Source organism: Solea solea, chromosome 17 (assembly GCF_958295425.1).
Source record: "Solea solea chromosome 17, fSolSol10.1, whole genome shotgun sequence".
Classification (NCBI taxonomy): Eukaryota; Metazoa; Chordata; class Actinopteri; order Pleuronectiformes; family Soleidae; genus Solea; species Solea solea.
The window spans coordinates 10,222,052-10,241,911 of record NC_081150.1 but is presented as its reverse complement, the minus strand read 5'-3'; the positions used below and the strand labels follow the sequence as shown (position 1 = coordinate 10,241,911).

General features: G+C 39.2%; 1 protein-coding gene across 1 annotated transcript; it reads right to left on the bottom strand.

Annotated features, from left to right (window-relative positions):
- Positions 1–14,196: 14,196 nt before the first annotated feature.
- sox7 (SRY-box transcription factor 7) lies at positions 14,197–17,887 on the bottom strand. Its single transcript, XM_058612623.1, has 2 exons — positions 17,274–17,887; positions 14,197–16,359 (listed from the first exon to the last, which is right to left on the bottom strand). The coding sequence occupies exons 1-2, from the start codon at positions 17,503–17,505 to the stop codon at positions 15,389–15,391; spliced, it is 1,203 nt and encodes a 400-aa protein (XP_058468606.1). The 5' UTR covers positions 17,506–17,887; the 3' UTR covers positions 14,197–15,388.
- Positions 17,888–19,860: the final 1,973 nt, after the last annotated feature.

The window sequence follows — 19,860 nt, the reverse complement described above, 5'->3', positions numbered from 1 at the left end:
GATTTTGGACGACGTACTATACTTTGGTGTTTTGGTGTCATTTAGGACAACGTATTGTAATACGTGTCCTCAAGGTTGGTGTAGTGGTTGGTGCCCTTGCCTTAGAAAAAAAAGACCCACGTTCAATCCCTGCTTGAAGCAAGTGCACTCTGCAATCTTAAGATGTTTGGTGTAATTTGGATGACATGCTATACTATGACTTTTTTGACTGAATTTGGACAACATGCTATACTATGACTTTTTTGACTGATTTTTGACGACATATTATACTATGACCTTTCTGACTGATTTTGGACGACATACTATACTATGACTTTTTTGACAGATTTTGGACGCCATACTATACTATGACTTTTCTGACTGATTTTGGAAGTCATACTATAGTATGACTTTTTTGACAGATTTTAGACAACATACTATAGTGTGACTTTTTTGACAGATTTTGGACGACATGCTATACTATGACTTTTCTGACTGATTTTGGACGACATACTATAGTATGACTTTTTTGACTGATTTTGGACTACATGCTATACTATGACTTTTTTGACAGATTTTGGAAGACATATTATACTATGACTTTTTTGGGTGATTTTGGATGACATACTATACTCTGACTTTTTTGACTGATTTTGGACTACATGCTATACTATGACTTTTTTGACAGATTTTGGAAGACATATTATACTATGACTTTTTTGGGTGATTTTGGATGACATACTATACTCTGACTTTTTTGACTGATTTTGGACGACATACTATGCTATGACTTTTTTGACTGATTTTGGACGACATACTATAGTAAGACTTTTTTGACTGATTTTGGACGACATACTATGCTATGACTTTTTTGACTGATTTTGGACGACATACTATAGTAAGACTTTTTTGACAGATTTTGGACGACATACTATACTATGACGTTTTTGACTGATTTTGGACGACATACTATACTATGACTTTTTTGACTGATTTTGGACGACATACTATACTATGACTTTTTTGACTGATTTTGGACAACATGCTATACTATGACTTTTTTGACAGATTTTGGACAACATGCTATACTATGACTTTTTTGACTGATTTTTGACGACATATTATACTATGACCTTTCTGACTGATTTTAGACGACATACTATACTATGACTTTTTTGACTGATTTTGGACGACATAGTATACTATGACTTTTTTGACAGATTTTGGACAACAAACTATAGTATGACTTCTTTAACTGATTTTGGACGACATAGTATACTCTGACTTTTTTGACTGATTTTGGACGACATACTATAGTATGAATTCTTTGACAGATTTTGGACGACATGCTATACTATGACTTTTCTGACTGATTTTGGACGACATGCTATACTATGACTTATTTGACAGATTTTGGACAACATACTATAATATGACTTTTTTAACAGATTTTGGACGCCATACTATACTATGACTTTTCTGACTGATTTTGGAAGACATACTATAGTATGACTTTTTTGACAGATTTTAGACGACATACTATAGTGTGACTTTTTTGACTGATTTTGGACGACATACTATAGTTTGATTTTTTTTGACAGATTTTAGATGATATACTATAGTGTGACTTTTTTGACTGATTTTGGACGACGCGATATACTATGTCTTTTTTGGGTGATTTTGGACGACGTACTATACTTTGGTGTTTTAGTGTCATTTAAGAGAACGTACTGTAATACGTGCCCTCAAGGTTGGTGTAGTGGTTGGTGCCCTTGCCTTAGAAAAAAAAGACCTGGGTTCAATCCCTGCTTGAAGCAAGAGCACTCTGCAATCTTAAGATGTTTGGTGTCATTTTGGATGACATGCTATACTATGACTTTTTTGACTGATTTTGGACAACATGCTATACTATGACTTTTTTGACTGATTTTTGACGACATATTATACTATGACCTTTCTGACTGATTTTGGACGACATACTATACTATGACTTTTTTGACTGATTTTGGATGCCATACTATACTATGACTTTTTTTGACAGATTTTGGACGACATACTATACTATGACTTTTTTGACTGATTTTGGACGACATACTATAGTTTGATTTATTTGACAGATTTTAGACGACATACTATAGTATGACTTTTTTGACTGATTTTGGACGACATACTATACTATGACTTTTTTGACAGATTTTGGACAACATACTATAGTATCACTTTTTTGACTGAAATTGGACGACATACTAAAGTATGACTTTTTTTCAAAATCTGTCAAAAAAGTCATACTATAGTATGTCGTCCAAAATCAGTCAAAAAAGTCATAGTATACTATGTCATCCAAAATCAGTTAAAGAAGTCATACTATAGTTTGTTGTCCAAAATCTGTCAAAAAAGTCATAGTATACTATGTCGTCCAAAATCAGGCAAAAAAGTCATAGTATAGTATGTCGTCCAAAATCAGTCAGAAAGGACATACTATAGTATGTCGTCCAAAATCAGTGAAAAAAGTCATAGTATACTATGTCGTCCAAAATCAGTTAAAGAAGTCATACTATAGTTTGTTGTCCAAAATCTGTCAAAAAAGTCATAGTATACTATGTCGTCCAAAATCAGTCAAAAAAGTCATAGTATAGCATGTTGTCCAAAATCAGTCAGAAAAGTCATAGTATAGCATGTCGTCCAAAATCTGTCAAAAAAGTCATACTATAGTATGTCGTCCAAAATCTGTCAAAAAGGGCATACTATAGTATGTCATCCAAAATCTGTCAGAAAAGTCATAGTATAGTATGTCGTCCAAAATCCGTCAAAAAAGTCATACTATAGTATGTCGTCATAAAATCTGTCAGAAAAGTCATAGTATAGTCTGTCGTCCAAAATCTGTCAAAAAAGTCATACTATAGTATGTTGTCCAAAATCTGTCAAAAAAGTCAGAGTATAGTATGTCATCCAAAATCACCCAAAAAAGTCATAGTATAATATGTCTTCCAAAATCAGTCAAAAAAGTCATACTATAGTATGTCGTCCAAAATCAGTCAGAAAAGTCATACTATAGTATGTCGTCCAAAATCAGTCAAAAAAGTCATAGCATAGTATGTCGTCCAAAATCAGTCAAAAAAGTCAGAGTATAGTATGTCATCCAAAATCTGTCAAAAAAGTCATACTATAGTATGTCGTCCAAAATCAGTCAAAAAAGTCACACTATAGTATGTCTTATAAAATCTGTCAAAGAAATCAAACTATAGTATGTCGTCCAAAATCAGTCAAAAAAGTCACACTATAGTATGTCGTCTAAAATCTGTCAAAAAAGTCATACTATAGTATGTCTTCCAAAATCAGTCAGAAAAGTCATAGTATAGTATGGCGTCCAAAATCTGTCAAAAAAGTCATAGTAAAGTATGTCGTCCAAAATCTGTCAGAAAAGTCATAGTATAGTATGGTGTCCAAAATCAGTCAAAAAAGTCATAGTATAGTATGTCGTCCAAAATCCGTCAAAAAAGTCAGAGTATAGTATGTCGTCCAAAATCTGTCAGAAAAGTCATAGTATAGTATGTCGTCCAAAATCAGTCAAAAAAGTCATACTATAGTATGTCGTCCAAAATCAGTCAAAAAAGTCACACTATAGTATGTCGTCTAAAATCTGTCAAAAAAATCAAACTATAGTAGGTCGTCCAAAATCAGTCAAAAAAGTCACACTATAGTATGTCGTCTAAAATCTGTCAAAAAAGTCATACTATAGTATGTCTTCCAAAATCAGTCAGAAAAGTCATAGTATAGTATGGCGTCCAAAATCTGTCAAAAAAGTCATAGTAACGTATGTCGTCCAAAATCTGTCAAAAAAGTCATAGTATAGCATGTCGTCCAAAATCAGTCAGAAAAGTCATAGTATAGCATGTCGTCCAAAATCTGTCAAAAAAGTCATACTATAGTATGTCGTCCAAAATCAGTCAGAAAGGTCATAGTGTAATATGTCATCCAAAATCAGTCAAAAAAGTCATAGTATAGCATGTTGTCCAAAATCTGTCAAAAAAGTCATAGTATAGCATGTTGTCCAAAATCAGTCAAAAAAGTCATACTATAGTATGTCGTCCAAAATCAGTCAAAAAAGTCATAGTATAGTATGTCATCCAAAATCTGTCAAAAACGTCATAGTATAGTATGTCGTCCAAAATCCGTCAAAAAAGTCCGAGTATAGTATGTCGTCCAAAATCTGTCAGAAAAGTCATAGTATAGTATGTCGTCCAAAATCAGTCAAAAAAGTCATACTATAGTATGTTGTCCAAAATCTGTCAAAAAAGTCATACTATAGTATGTAGTCCAAAATCAGTCAAAAAAGTCAGAGTATAGTATGTCATCCAAAATCACCCAAAAAAGTCATACTATAGTATGTCGTCCAAAATCAGTCAAAAAAGTCACACTATAGTATGTCGTCTAAAATCTGTCAAAAAAATCAAACTATAGTATGTCGTCCAAAATCAGTCAAAAAAGTCACACTATAGTATGTCATCTAAAATCAGTCAAAAAAGTCATACTATAGTATGTCTTCCAAAATCAGTCAGAAAAGTCATAGTATAGTATGGCGTCCAAAATCTGTCAAAAAAGTCATAGTATAGTATGTCGTCCAAAATCTGTCAAAAGAGTCATAGTATAGCATGTCGTCCAAAATCAGTCAGAAAAGTCATAGTATAGCATGTCGTCCAAAATCTGTCAAAAAAGTCATAGTAACGTATGTCGTCCAAAATCAGTCAGAAAGGTCATAGTATAGTATGTCGTCCAAAATCAGTCAAAAAAGTCATAGCATAGTATGTCGTCCAAAATCAGTCAAAAAAGTCAGAGTATAGTATGTCATCCAAAATCACCCAAAAAAGTCATAGTATTATATGTCTTCCAAAATCAGTCAAAAAAGTCATACTATAGTATGTCGTCCAAAATCAGTCAGAAAAGTCATAGTATAGCATGTCGTCCAAAATCTGTCAAAAAAGTCATACTATAGTATGTCGTCCAAAATCAGTCAAAAAAGTCATACTGTAGTATGTCTTCCAAAATCAGTCAGAAAAGTCATAGTATAGTATGTCGTCCAAAATCTGTCAAAAAAGTCATAGTATAGTATGTCGTCCAAAATCTGTCAAAAAAGTCATAGTATAGCTTGTCGTCCAAAATCAGTCAAAAAAGTCATACTATAGTATGTCGTCCAAAATCTGTCAAAAAGGGCATACTATAGTATGTCATCCAAAATCTGTCAGAAAAGTCATAGTATAGTATGTCGTCCAAAATCCATCAAAAAAGTCATACTATAGTATGTCGTCCAAAATCTGTCAGAAAAGTCATAGTATAGTATGTCGTCTAAAATCAGTCAAAAAAGTCATACTATAGTATGTTGTCCAAAATCTGTCAAAAAAGTCATACTATAGTATGTTGTCCAAAATCAGTCAAAAAAGTCATAGTATAATATGTCTTCCAAAATCTGTCAAAAAAGTCATAGTATAGCATGTAGTCCAAAATCAGTCAAAAAAGTCATAGTATAGCATGTAGTCCAAAATCAGTCAAAAAAGTCATAGTATAGTATGTCGTCCAAAATCAGTCAGAAAAGTCATAGTATAGTATAGTATAGTATAGTCATTGGCCTTCTTCGAGTCAGCTGTCTGGCTGGCATGGTGTCCTCACACAGACTGTTGAGTCAGAACATGGGAAATGCTCACAAGGTCAAAATCATTGAATCACACATTTGTCATTCAGTGTACTTGAAGATATTTTAGATACCGGGTCATCTCACTCTTTTCACAAAGGAGCTGCCACAGAAGACACGGGGGGGGGGGGGGGGGGGTTGCTCTTATCTGGATTCACAGACGACAGGCTCCCCACACACACTCCAGTGATGACGCCAGGTTCAAGAAGTGCTTAATCACAGGAGCACCCACTCCCACCAGGCTGACACAAACACACACAGAGGGGTAAGCTCTCACGCTGCCATCTGTCTTAAGTCTTCAAGGAGCTTGATGGGTTCATTGTGAGGTGGAGTCGACTCGAGGTGGGCAGATTTATTGTTGTCCTGACTCATGGGAGAACAGAGCAGAAAAGCCCTCCCCCGCTGAGTCACGATAGAGCACGAGTGAATCAAAAGAAGTGCTGAGGATGTGGCTTTGTGTTTCGGACTGCGAGTGTGACTTTGCTGTGCGAGGAAGGCACCTCCCCTCCTCAGAAGGAAACACAGGAGCTTACGATCAGTGTGAGTAAGCGCTGCGAGGAGTCATCTCGCAGATTTGAATTTCGTTAATTTATTAAATTTAGCTCCTAAATATCTGATTTCTGAAATTAACAATTTTCTAATACGAGAACCTTACCACAAATAAACAACCTCACCACTTAATCTCCCTGACAAAGCCTCAGTATTATAGTTTTTTGGCAGCAGTCCCACCTCCATCATGCAGATGCAGGATGGATCACAGTCACAGCAGGACACTGTGTAAAGCTCACACGTGTGCACTGATGCTCAGGCTTAGCACTCCCCCCTCCTGGCTGCAGTTAAAATGTCAGGGCTGATTAGAGTGGAGCCTGCTGAGTGACAAGACGTTTGATGTGTTTAATCACCGTGTACACAATTCTATTTAGTACAACCCGAAAGAAAATGGTAAAAAAAACAAACCTGTCTGTCTCTGTCTATTATCCACCCCTCCCATTCAAAGAATCATCAAAAAAAACCTTAATAGGTCACACGTCCTAAAATACACAACCTTCATTTTATAAATGTGGCATACAAATTCATGTCTTCACTCATAGAATTCTTTTAAATATAGAGAAACACATGTCTTCACCTCTGTTAACTCTTTAACCTTTACCTGGCACAGGGAAGGAAGTCTAAGTATAACCAGGAGAAGGAGCTATAAGCGGCCTACACTCGGGACAAATCATGCTGTACTTACACTAAACCTCTGCAGAGCGCTAATTTAAATGTTCTGCTCTGTATTTTTACCCCTTTGCATTTTTAGTTTAAAGTTGCAGCAGGGAGCAAGTTGCACGTGTAAAATTGTTTTATTTATACATCTTTATATTCAATTATTTTTTGCTTTGATTTTCTAATTGAATGGATTACAAGTTACAACTAACTTCAATTCAACATTCAAACTGAACAGTGCATTAGCAACCATGCATATTGACTATAATTACTTAGATAAGTTAAGTACTAAGTACTAAGATAAGTTGAACTCATCTTGATAATGAATCTAATGATAATGAATCATTAAATGAATGTCATTGGTCCCATGTTGACTGTACATAGCTGAAGCCAATTAGGAGAATCATTTAATCAATGTTCCACTTTAAAAACAACAGCAGCTGAAACAAAGTGCAGCACATCAGGGATAAATAAATAAAAACTAAAATAAAAGACAGAATAGCAAACAAACAAACATTAAAACAATAAAATACTGTAAAAAGTATAAAAACAACACAAATAAACAAGTCACACAATAAAAAAGATCAAATCAATGTCTCATATTGGGTCGGAAGCCAAAGAATAAAAATGGGTTTTAAGTTGCGTTTTAAACATGTTATTAATTATTATAAGGGTTAATGTGGTATGAGGTTGTATAATAACACTCCACATTTTTTATAGCCCTCTTAAATATACAGTATATGTATGAGAGTCATTCTTTCCAGGTGAATTAATGTTCCACTACTAAGCAGAAATTGGTCAGTTTATAAATGGCATAAGTTTGCCTATCGTAATTAATGGGGTTTTATAGATTCTAAGTTCCAGATATGTGGAGAAACTGCCCTGCATGTGAAAGAGCAAACCATGTCATTAAAGAAAATGTTTTGATATGACTGTATTTTCTCACATGTGCTGCATTTTTGCTGAGCGGTGAAATGCAACTGTAGCCCCGGAACTATTTTCCTGCCTACTGACACTGTAAAGTGAAACTCAGTTGGTTTTGGAGGTTGAGAGTCTGTGTGCCCGCGTGAACACCAGAATGTGGATACGTGACATTAGCTGCTCGATTTGCTTATCAGAGCTTTCAGCAATCACTGATCTTAAGTATTCTGCCATCTGTAATAAACAGAGACCAATCCAGTTCATATCCTGTTTTGAACCTGTCAACATGGTACTTTAGTTGAAGTGTCTGAGCTCTGGGGACAACTGTGTGAGTCATTTCCATGTGTCTCATTTTTGATGTTGGGTCTTAAGGAAACAGGGCCGAGCATCCAGCAGGAAGGGATTCCTTCAAGCTCAGACATCAACAACATCCCGAGTATTACACCCATAACGTAAGGTCAGAGGAATGGGAGTGAGCATGGAAATTATGCCAGAGTGACCCATTGCCAAGGTCAGTTGGGAGCACTCATACCCAGAATTTCTGAGCGTAAACAGAGCACATCAAGGTGGCGGAAATGCTGTGTGTCATGGCTGACGTACTTTGAAGCAGCAGTAAATGAGGTCTGTTGTTCCTGTATGTTGGAACTGACAGCAGTCTTCAAACCATGAGTGAGTGACAGTTCAATAATATGTGGGAACAACAACACTTCCATAAGTACTTCGTCTACTACCACAACAACTAGTAGTAATGATACCATCACTATATTTTTAGAGCCCACTGAAAACTGGAGTAAAGTTGGAGATGACATCAACCTGCATGTTGAACCTCATGACCCCACTTCCTGGTACGTTTGAATGATCTCCTCGGCTGCCAGAACTATACCTTCATAGATGACCACCGTTTCTCCTGATGAGAAGAGAAATAAATAAAAGGAAAATTATTAATTACAACACGGCACATTCGGCATGTGTTCATACGTGCATGAATAAACATTATTATTTCATTTTTGATTTCATTTAATGACATCCTCAACTGTTCCCTCCTGAGAACGCTCAGGATGACGTGGACGGCTTGCCTTTTCTCTTGTTTTATCATTATTATATCATGTATGTGTATATTTATTTTGTAGCTTGCTTTTTGTTTTGTTTTTACCTGTCATTGCCTTTTGGTCGACGAAGGTTGCTATAAATAAAGTTGACATTGACGTCACTAGATATTATTCAGAGGAATGTTTTCCTCGGTGTGTTTGTTGTTTTGCTGGGTGATGTCATTATTACACTGCCTTTAGAACAGAACCACTCTGGGTTGCTTGCGTCTCAGAAGTAGTCGCCTGGCGAGCTGCTGGTTTGCTTTGTCTGTCCTCCACCGTAGCTGTTAAAAGCGGCTCTCGCACACACTCCGCTGTACTTATAACATCACTCATCTGAATCATTAGTGTGTCTGAGTTTCAGGATGCGATGCTGAGTAAAGTCTGATGGTGCAGGATGACGGGGCCAAAGCCACCATGCCAGCGTGTGGACTCACTAAAATGGAACGATGGGGAGTGACTTAAAGTCGACCAAGACTGATGGTGTTATTGATTGAATGTTGTGTTTTTTTTTTTTTTTTTAACTTAATTGAAAGAGAAAACACTGCAGGAGACACCCCTGCACAATTTAACTGCATCCATGGTTTCATATCGTGGACTAAATATAGCAAAATAAAACATCACATCACATATTATAATTAGCTCTAATAATACATAATGGCTCTTCCAGTTGTTCCCACAATGTGAGATCACACACGCAGAAGATAAGGATGCTCTATCTATCAAATGGAACAACCACATTGCAATTAGGAAGGACAATAGGAACATCCTCCTCCACATTGGGGTGAAGAGTTACGCCACCCCTGGGAGAATCAGCAGTCAAAAACAAGCCAAATATTGTTGTAGCATACGTAGCAGTAGCCGTGAGACAGAAGGGAGACAGGCTGGAAAAAAAAAAAAAAGGACATACAGTATGATATAATAAATAAATCAGCTTTTTTTTTTTTTTTTACTATAGCACATTTTTAGCACATCTAAATTATAGTCCATGGTCATAGTTAGACAATAAGGCTTATGACAAAAGAAAAAAATCTATGAGTAAATACATGAATAAAATTAAGTTTACGCAAATTCATATACATCTGTGCACATTGAGGCATTGTTTGTAAGTCCTGCCATGGTATCTCAGTACAGGGTCCCAAACATCTCCTCTATCTTCGTCATATAGTCTCTCAAGATGTAGTGTGTTGGACAATTCTCTCAGCCACAAGTTGTATATATGTTGGCCCGGAGCCCATTTTCCACACACGTAAAATCAGTTGATGAATGTTTGTAATGTGGATAAAACAATACACAACCATAAAGTTCTTGATGGAGAATTTTAATGGGGGAAATGACTGAGGAAAAAAAAAGAAAAGCACTTCCTTCAAAAGCAGAACCCGTTTGTAGATCCTGCACAAGCTTTTCTGCCTGCACTGGTTTGGTAAGCGCGGCGTACTTATGGGGTAAATGGAAATCTAGCCTTCTCCTTCCCTGGGTTGGCAGCCGTGTGCTGCTGGCCTCCCTCTGTGGCTTCCACGATCGCCTGTATCTGCTTAGAACAGGTGCCGGAGCCTGTTCAGCTGCAGCATTCACCGCACAGGTACGGATGGGAGGCCCTTGGCTGCTTGTACAGTCCCCCAAGTTTTTCCAGGGGTCCCCATCTGTGTCCCTGCACATCCTCTGCCACATGGCACCCGTCCCTCGACGAGTCTGGTCCATTCTTTCGTCCGGCAACGTACACGCCTGCCCACCACCCCACACTCCGCCTGTTGTTGAGCCACAATGAGATGAAGAATAGCTGCACTCCATAATCCCTTGCTGTGCATGTGCGTGTGTGTGTGTGTATGTGTGTGTGTGTGTGTTTTGCCTTCTTTTCCTCTTCTGGCCAGATTCAGGTCCAAGTACAAATTGTAAACAGGTCATTATGCGGCTGTAACACACTCCAGTTGGAAATGCATTCCGACAACATTTAGTATTTACTGACGTGTAAGTGTGTCTTCATCCGTCTCGCAGACTAGTTTTTATTTGGTGTAAACTTGTTGTGATGGGTGAGTCTCCCTTTTACAAAGCTTAGCAATAATATGTGACATTAACATGACTTAGAATGAATGAATTAATCAATTTAAACACAAAAATGAAAGACAAAATGAATCATATACACTATATACTGTATATATACTATAGTACATATAGTATATAGTATATATATATACAAAAATGTGGGGAAAAAAACCCTTTAAAGTTTTAAGGACCAGCCAAAATGTCACACATTTCATAACATAACACACACACACAGATACACACACACGACCTCTGGCCTAAACAATGTGTTATCCTTAACCTTAAAGGGCCACTTCACCCCCCAAAAATAGTGTTTTTTTTACTCATTTGCAGAGATAAATGTGTTATTTGATCATGAGACAATGGATCTAAAATATAAAAATAATAATAAATATAATAAAAAAATAACATAAATTAATAAAATGAACAAAAAGCCGACGTCAAAGTCACTTAAATAAAAGCCCTATACTGTTTGCTGTGTTTCTGTTTTATGAATAAAAAATTGCACAAGTGCAATTTGCATTACCGTAATTATGTGAGAGTTTGTGTTATCGGAAAAATTCCAACGGTTTCTGAAAGCTGAGAAATTGCAATCGGCGTCTTTGTCACCAGAGAGGACAGAGTTGGAAAAACGCCTGCACATAGTTTACATTTTTTGGCCTGTTTTTGGACATTGAGACAAAGACTCAAACAATACTGTTCAAATTTAACACACAAAATCTGGTGTTCATGTACTACAGTGTTAAATCTACATAAAACCTTTTGTTTTTTCTTAATTTTAAAGTGTTAATACGCTATTTTAACATGCAGTCAATTGTAAGTAACTGCCAGATATTGAAAGTTATTCTGGAAAAATTGGCAAAAGCAATTAGTTACAGGACATTTTCTGCCAATAAGCAAAAAAAAAAAGGTCCAGACAGAGATTTTAAAGGCTTAGGTGTTAAAGGGTTATTAAGTTTATCCTTCATTTGACCAAGTGGGAGAAAAATGGGTGAAACCTTTAACCTAACCACAGTGCAATTCCTCAGAAATAAGGTTCTGCTCTTGTGTTTATGCCAGAAAAGGTCCAAACACAAGTACACACCACACCACACAATACATCAGCTCACCCACCCAAAACCAGCACATAATGTACCTATAGTGGCTTTAAAGGGCATCTCCATCTCATGCATTGATTTGCCTTAGTCACGTTGTTCAAATCAGCCACTTCCTCTTGACCTACAGTGAGTACGCAGAGAACGTCATATAGCACAAACAGTCAACCTTCACATATGACGTGAGTGGACGATCCCCCGCCAGCTACACAATGTAGCGCTGGACCAACCAGACAGTCGGCCTCCTCCGCGCCTCCGGAGGACACAGTATTTAAAGTGATCACTGCTCACCTCAGTCCAAGCAGATGGATATAATACTTTACACAGCTGTGCAAAGCTCCGGGCCCTGTCCACACACACACACACACACACACACACACGAGGAGTCTTGTGCCGTTACCTTGACAGTTGATGTTGAGTTAGACCTGCCGAGTTGTTTGTTTGGCCAGGGAAGTGACATGACGGCAGGGGAGGAAAGAGGAAACATAACAGACTACCTGACAGACTCATTCCACAGGCTTGACCTGAGACTGGAGCTGCGCCAGCTAGCAATCAGAGAGAAATAACAAGAGGAGGCTCTTTTGTTTGTTCAGCCTCTGTCCTTACATGTATATTCACAAATATTGAAAATCTTGTATGCAAGTTTGCAAAAAAAAAAATTAAATTCATCAAATTAAAAATGAGATGATGCACTGGATTCTCGTGGGATTGCTGCAAGTGTAAAGTGCAGTGTTTGAGCGGTGCACGGCAATATCACGCCACCGTTGTTTGACACTTTATTTTGGTTGATTGTTTGTTTGTTTGTTTGTTGATTTATTACAAGTGAAAGAGCAACGATGGCGCTCTATGCTGACGATGACTTAACAAGGGAGTAAGAGCAAGTGAGGCTGACAAGCTGAGTGTTTTGAAATCACTTCCCAAAAGTCACATTTACTTAAGTAAAAAAAATACTTAGATCTCATTAAGGCATTTCAGAAAACTATGCAGGTTGATTATATCCTCACTGCAAAAGTATTTTATTTAAGATAAACCAGTATTTATAATTTTATAACAGGGTTGAATTTTTCCAAACCAACCACTTCTGTATGGTTTATTTTATAGTTGTATTGTCTGAAAAATGTTATGTCCTAAAATAAAAATCAGGACATTTTCAATTTTTATATCTTACTGACATATATATATATATATATATATATAAATAAGAATGTAATTATGACTGTAATGTTATGTTATGTCTGATGAGAGGACGCTGCGTTGATGCCGTGTGTTGACTCTTTGTCCTTGCCGGTGTTGCCCCGTCCTACCCTGAGGTGGTGGATGTGATTGTTTAGACACTGCAGAGCATCTTTACCAAGGGAGTCTTCAGCAGCACCCTGACCTGACCCCGCTCCCCCCAACAACTCTGGGGCTGATGCTGCACCACAGACTACTTTCTCACCCCGAGTGCCTGGGGCACCACCCGTCCGATTTTGCCACGTCCAAAATGGAGCCTCTGCAGAGTTTTGAATCCCTGCAGGCACAAAGGGTAATGATGTAACCCCAATGACAGAAGAGCACAATATGTAGGCAGTATGATGAATGTTGTCATTCAGGTCAGTTTATAGTGCTGGACTGTGTGTAATGAAAGCACATTCAGGCTTAGAAGCGAGGTCATTTTCATGTATGTTCAACACAATTTGTGTGGTCACTGCACAACAAGCCAGGTTGAAAAAAGTTTCTCCTGTGGTTAAAAGTAAAGACGGGTAAGTAAGATGCTAATCAGCACGGCCGAGTTTCCTCCCACTCACTGAACAGCGGGTTCCCTTCCCTCTCTCTGGCTCTTTAATGCAAGGCCCAGCCAGGCCCAAACATCCTGACGGAGAGAGGCTTTTTCCTTATCAGCCAGGAAACACCGCTCCTCTGCCACATCCTTTTTACAAGAAGCACGACTCAACCGTTCCCAAAAAATGCAGGAAGACCCAGCCAGACTCCAGGATTTGTCCAAAAGCTCCCCGAATTCCTTTTATCGAAAAAGAAATTTTTTTCAAGAGAACAGAGAGGGTGAGAAGGGGAGGAGAGTGAGTGTGTGTGTGTGTGTGTGGTGGGGGGAGGGGGGGTAAACGAGGGGCGCGTAAAAACAGTCAACGAAGCCTGGGATTTTTATTTTTATTTTTATTTTGCACAGATTACGAAAGGTCTGCATCAGCAAGATATAACATGGGATGAAGGGGTGGTGGTGGTGGTGGGGGGGGGAGTGTTCAGAGAGCGTAAGAATGGCATCCAGAATAAGACTCCAGGAAAACAAAGGACGGTTTGAGATGGAGGCGGGTGGCGCCGGCTGTGCCTCCTTTACACTAATCCTCTGAAGCCCGGGATGAATTGAAAGCGAGAGGAGCCGGATGAAGAAGGATGATGTGATGGAGGGTGGAAAAAGCGAGCAGTGTCATAATGGGCCACTTGCAGTAGTAGAGGGACACGGAGCCCAAAAATAGAGGAAAAAATAGCGTGCCACTGGATTCCAAGATGGACAAGCAGCACACCACGTTTTCCACATTCTATTAGAGCCCTACTTTGTTTTATTGTTTTTATTCAGTTGGATTTTAAGTGTGAACGTGAATCTGTGGGCACATTATCCGAGGAGACTTGCAATAATATAAAAAAAATTTGACCTTTATTTTAAATTATTGTCCGTCACAAACCTAAATCAGCATACACTTTTAGTTACCATTATTATTTTTCATCCTAGAGGTTATGATTATATATATATATATATTATTAAGTACTGGAGAAGTATAAACGTCTTTTTTTTTCTCGTCATAATACACGATGTTAAATTGCATAAGAAATGTCCAACTACGACCTCATTCAATTACAACTACTGAGGTAAGACTCCCACACTAGTGGGAGTGAGAACATAATAATAACAATACAAACATTCGAGTGGAAAGCGTCGATAATAAGCATTACAGTTAGCATTTTAGTGTGAAACATCAAAGGACTTAAATTAGCATCGAGAGCATCTGTACAACAGCGGCAACAGTTAAGTGGTGACATTTACAAGTGGACGACAAGTGTTTCTATTTTATTTTTTTTTACGATTGTTCATCTGGTTTGGAAACTTCACAACAACTGGAGGTGGCATACTTTAGTTTGAGTCTGCATCCCTGAGGTGTCCATCTCCCTTTCTTCATGTTCCTCCAATTGATCTTTGCTCTGTCCTCGGCTCCAGACAATCATATTGCTCAGTAATCAGTTTTTTATTTTTTAATCATGGTGGGATAAAGTTGCCGATAGATGCTAATAATGAGATCGTTCCCCGTATCAGCGGCCAAGTGCAACGTTATCCCCAAGTGTCTGCACCCATTTTTATAGCTGTAGTGTCTGAACTTAGCTTATGAGATGCCGTAGTTGTTGTAGTAGGCCGCTGTCGCGTCGGCCAGCACAGAAATGAGGCTGGTTTCTGTGCTGCTACTGGGACACACGGTGGCAGACACTGTGGCGGCTGAAGCCACCTGGATGTGTCCAGTCACAGTCATGCCGCCACCGCCGCCGCCGCCCTGCTCCGGGTGGTACCCGGCCCCTGTAGAGTTCAGGTACTGGTCAAACTCATTGCGGTCCACCTCTCCCAGCAGCTCAGCCTGGCTCAGCTGGTCTAGAGTCTCCAGGTGGCCGTGTGTCTCTGGTGGGGGGGACAGCTGACCCATATGAACCTGGTGAAGCCCGTGGTGAATCTGGGGGAAGGACGAGGTACTGTAGTATGACAGCGGAGGGCCGGGGATCAGTCCAGTGCCGCCTCCAGTTTGGGACATGTGAGAGATGTGAGCTATGTGTGTGCCTCCACAGTGGATTTGGGTGTAGTCAGTGTGGTAAGGGGGCGGGCTGCCAATGTGTGTCTGGTTCTGATGGTGCTCGTCTGGACAGGAGCTGCCAGACGCTGAGTAGTAGGAGGGGGGTACGTGCTCGTGGTCCATGGCATCTAAGGGGGACATCTCAGGAGGAGTGGGCAGACCGTAGGGGTAGGTGTCGAAGCTGCTGTTGGAACCCGCAGGGTCTCTGAAGCTTCTGACGCTGGGCAGAGCCGGGCTGGGACTGGAAAACCCGCCGTTGACACAATTAGGGCTGGTCTCGTCTTTGTCAGGGGGGTGACAGAGGACTCGCTGCTCAGGCAGCGTGTTCTGGTCAGGCGCCAGTCCACTCAGGAGGAAGGCGGGGTCCACTCGCTTGCAGATGCGTTTCAGCTGCTTCTTCCGGCGAGGCCGATACTTGTAGTTAGGGTAGTCCTGCATGTGCTGAACCCGGAGCCTCTCTGCTTCCTCCACGTAGGGCCTCTTCTGCGTGGGAGTCAAGGCCTTCCATGATTTCCCTGAATAAAAAAAAAAAAGACAGAGTTGTTTTTTAATTTGTTTATTTGATCTAAAATCCAAAATATGCTTCAACATATAACAATTTGAAAAAAGACAAATAAAAAAAGCCTGATTTATGTTATAATTCAGTATAAACATGGATAGTATAAATTGTACAGTAACTATTAAATCTATGAGACATTAAAACATATTTAAAAGAAAATGCTGTAGGCTTGAATTGTCTTTAATAAAATATAAAAGAATGAGGTTATTCTAATTTAAGGTGAAATTAAAACAAGTTTTCTAAAATCAGACAAACGAGAAATGACATTTACAAACTGGTTTAAATTTATATAACAATTTATAAAGTTTTTGGAGTCTTTATTTTGCATTTGCGTGATGATTAAAAAAAAGTCGGAGTTCAAACTTCATACAAAACTGCTTGTACATTTTTTTTGTTTAGCTCTAAACTTTATTTAGGAAACTTAGCTGTAAATAAATTATTTCCTGATATCATCTCTGAAATGATCAATCACCGTGAAGTCATAGTTTACACTTTCGTTTCGTGCATTGTTGTTCTGGTCTTGTCTTTAAAACAGATCAAATCGAACGCATTATTATTATTATTCAATAATAATAACATGAATGTTTTCTGTAATTGGACTGAACTTCAAACGAATTTAACGGAGAAGTGAGACTAACTTTTACATTTAGGAGACTTTGACATGTTTATTAATGTCGTCCGTGAAACTGGACATAAACAGACCAGAGGCAAATAATCCTTTAATAACACTTGCTTAGATATTAATAATTCACTCTTTGTGTCTAAAACAAGTTAAACACTTTTATAAAAATGACAAAGGCCTGTGGAAATTTAGCAAACTAAATATATAATAATAATAGTAATAGTAATGTTTGGATAAGTTTTTCTCACCCAACATTTTGCTGAGCTCTGCGTTGTGCAGGTCCGGATTTTGCACCGCCAGCCGTTTGCGCTCATCTTTGGCCCAGACCATGAACGCGTTCATTGGCCGCCTGATCCGCGGCTCCGGCGTCTTGTCCGCGGGGTTCCTGTGCGGACCGTGAACGTCGGTCACGTCCACGTCTCCGGGAGGACACTCGAAGGACTCCGGCCACGACGAGTACGCGCTGATGAGGGCTGCCATCTGCGCGCTCCAAAAACTTGAGATGCGCCTCACACTTTCTTTTGGACTAAGTTGCGCTCTGTCTGATTACGCGCGACACTGAAGGGGGGAATAAATAATAATAATACAAAATGAAATGTGCGCAACAACTTCAGCGGGTTTTTTAAAAAAAAAGGAAAATCCAGCCGTGGATCAGTGGAGCTACAGGCTGCAGGCAGGTGTGAGCAGAGCGCGCACATGAGCTGTGTTCCTTCTAGTGACTTATGATTCAGTCTTTCCTGGTGGATGATGATCATGGGGGGAGCTTTATATTTGAGGAGCAGGATCCAAGAGAAACCCCGGAGATTCTCAGCTCCTCCTTGTTTGTAAATTGAGAGAGAGAGAGATTTCAACACTACTTAATACTTAAACTGGCCTCACAACAAAGCAACACACTTCACGGATGACACACTTGACAGATAACGCAAACTTTAACAGGAGTAAAACACACTCACTCTGATCATCTTTCACACTTTATATGTCAAAACGACAGCAGTTGAGTGAATACATCAAAACAACGTAAAACTCTTGCAGAGACTAATCCTTGTTTCATCGTACCATATAAAAAGTGACACACTTTTTATATGTGGATAAAAAGTGACACACAAAAAGTGACACACTCCCCAACCTGTTCTGCAGTCAACGACACCACACAGCAAACTATACACTGCACAGTGACGTTTGCAGATTCTATTTCCAAAATCAAGTTGGTCAAGTTAAACTAAGGTGTGGGGGGGGGACTGTCATGAAAAAAAAACCCACACACATTTCCTCATGTGTCACAGTTCAGGTAAAAACCAAAAAAAGAATAACTAATATGTGAACACAGAATGAAAGTTATTTGTGAAGAGTGTGTGTGAGAACTCACTGTGGATGACAAACCACTGAACACACACTACAAACAAATCAGTTTCCTTCTATGGACATATCAAATCCAGGAGTTCCTGTTGACAGGATACTCTTGGGCTGCAGCCATGGAGTAGCGCGCACGCACGCACGCACGCACACACACACACACACACACACAGGCATAACTCAAGAGGGTAACCTATAGTACATTTACAAGTAACTCACTTGGGTATTTTTAATGTTAATATGTATAACTGCATTTATCTTCATGTTTCAGGTTTCATTTTATAAGAATTCTCATACATTTAAATGAGTGCATGTTAAAAAGCATAACAGTAACTCCCCCAATTTATTTATTTTTGCCAAAACAAAACAAAACAAAAAAAACTTTTCCCCCTCCTTTATACCACATTAATCATTAGTCTAGTTCAAGCACAGAAAATACTCATGCCCGAGAAGTTCTAGCTCGGATATTTTCCTGCATCTGATCACTTTCCTGGGCTGTGCCTCATGGCTTAAGTTGAGATGCACATCCTTTTGGTCAGTTGTGCCTGCAGCAGCCGTCAAACTAAAGTGTCAGCTTCATCTCAGCTCAAGTCTCCCCCCCGCCTCCTCTAAACAGGAAGAGGATACGGCACCTGAAGCCACAGATTGTGCACAGACCGGGCACATCAGTGATATATTGGGCTGCACTTCCTTTTCACTGCTCGGACGTGGATGAGCAGTGAGTGAAAGTGTGCAGTACAAAACAAGAGTGAGCTGATCATATCTGTAATTCACCGTCAAACACGTGAAAGCGCCGAGCTGGGGGGGGGGGGGCGTTGTTTCTGAAATGTGTCATGCATGTATGTGTTAACCACTGTGTGGGTGTGACTTGTATCAGCCTGCTGTTGTCCAGCCTTTCAGCGAGAGAGAGAGAGAGAGAGAGAGAGAGACATGTGGCTACTGGAGATTCGAGGAGGGGGTTGTTTGTTCTGTAAATGTTACCATAGTAACTTTTTTTAAACAACGTTTTCTTTCAAGGATTAACTGTTCCTTGTCATACGAGTGTAATATGTTTTTAAAATGAACGTGAGCATCGTCATGTGTGCCACAAAACTGTCCAAATTGAGACAAGCATTTCTTAATCTATAGCAACAATAAAAACTGAGTTTCTACAGTTATTTACATCTTAAAGCATTCGGTGAACTACATGGATGAACAGGTGTCTACGTCTAGTACAAGAGGACGAAGAAGGAAAATACCCTTCACACCCAAGATGCTTACAGTAAAAAGCAGGTTCCTTTTTCGTCACAGGGTGACAAATAAACCAGTCCAATCCCATCAGATTTTCCAAAATAGTGACAAGGAATGTCGTGATGTATTTGCTGCGCAAGATCGGACAGACTTTTCCCTCCCGTGACTCACACTACCCACAGTCACTGCCAAACTAGACTGACTTGTTAAAGGGTTGTCACATCAAAGAAAAAAAGACGTCATCATCAAATG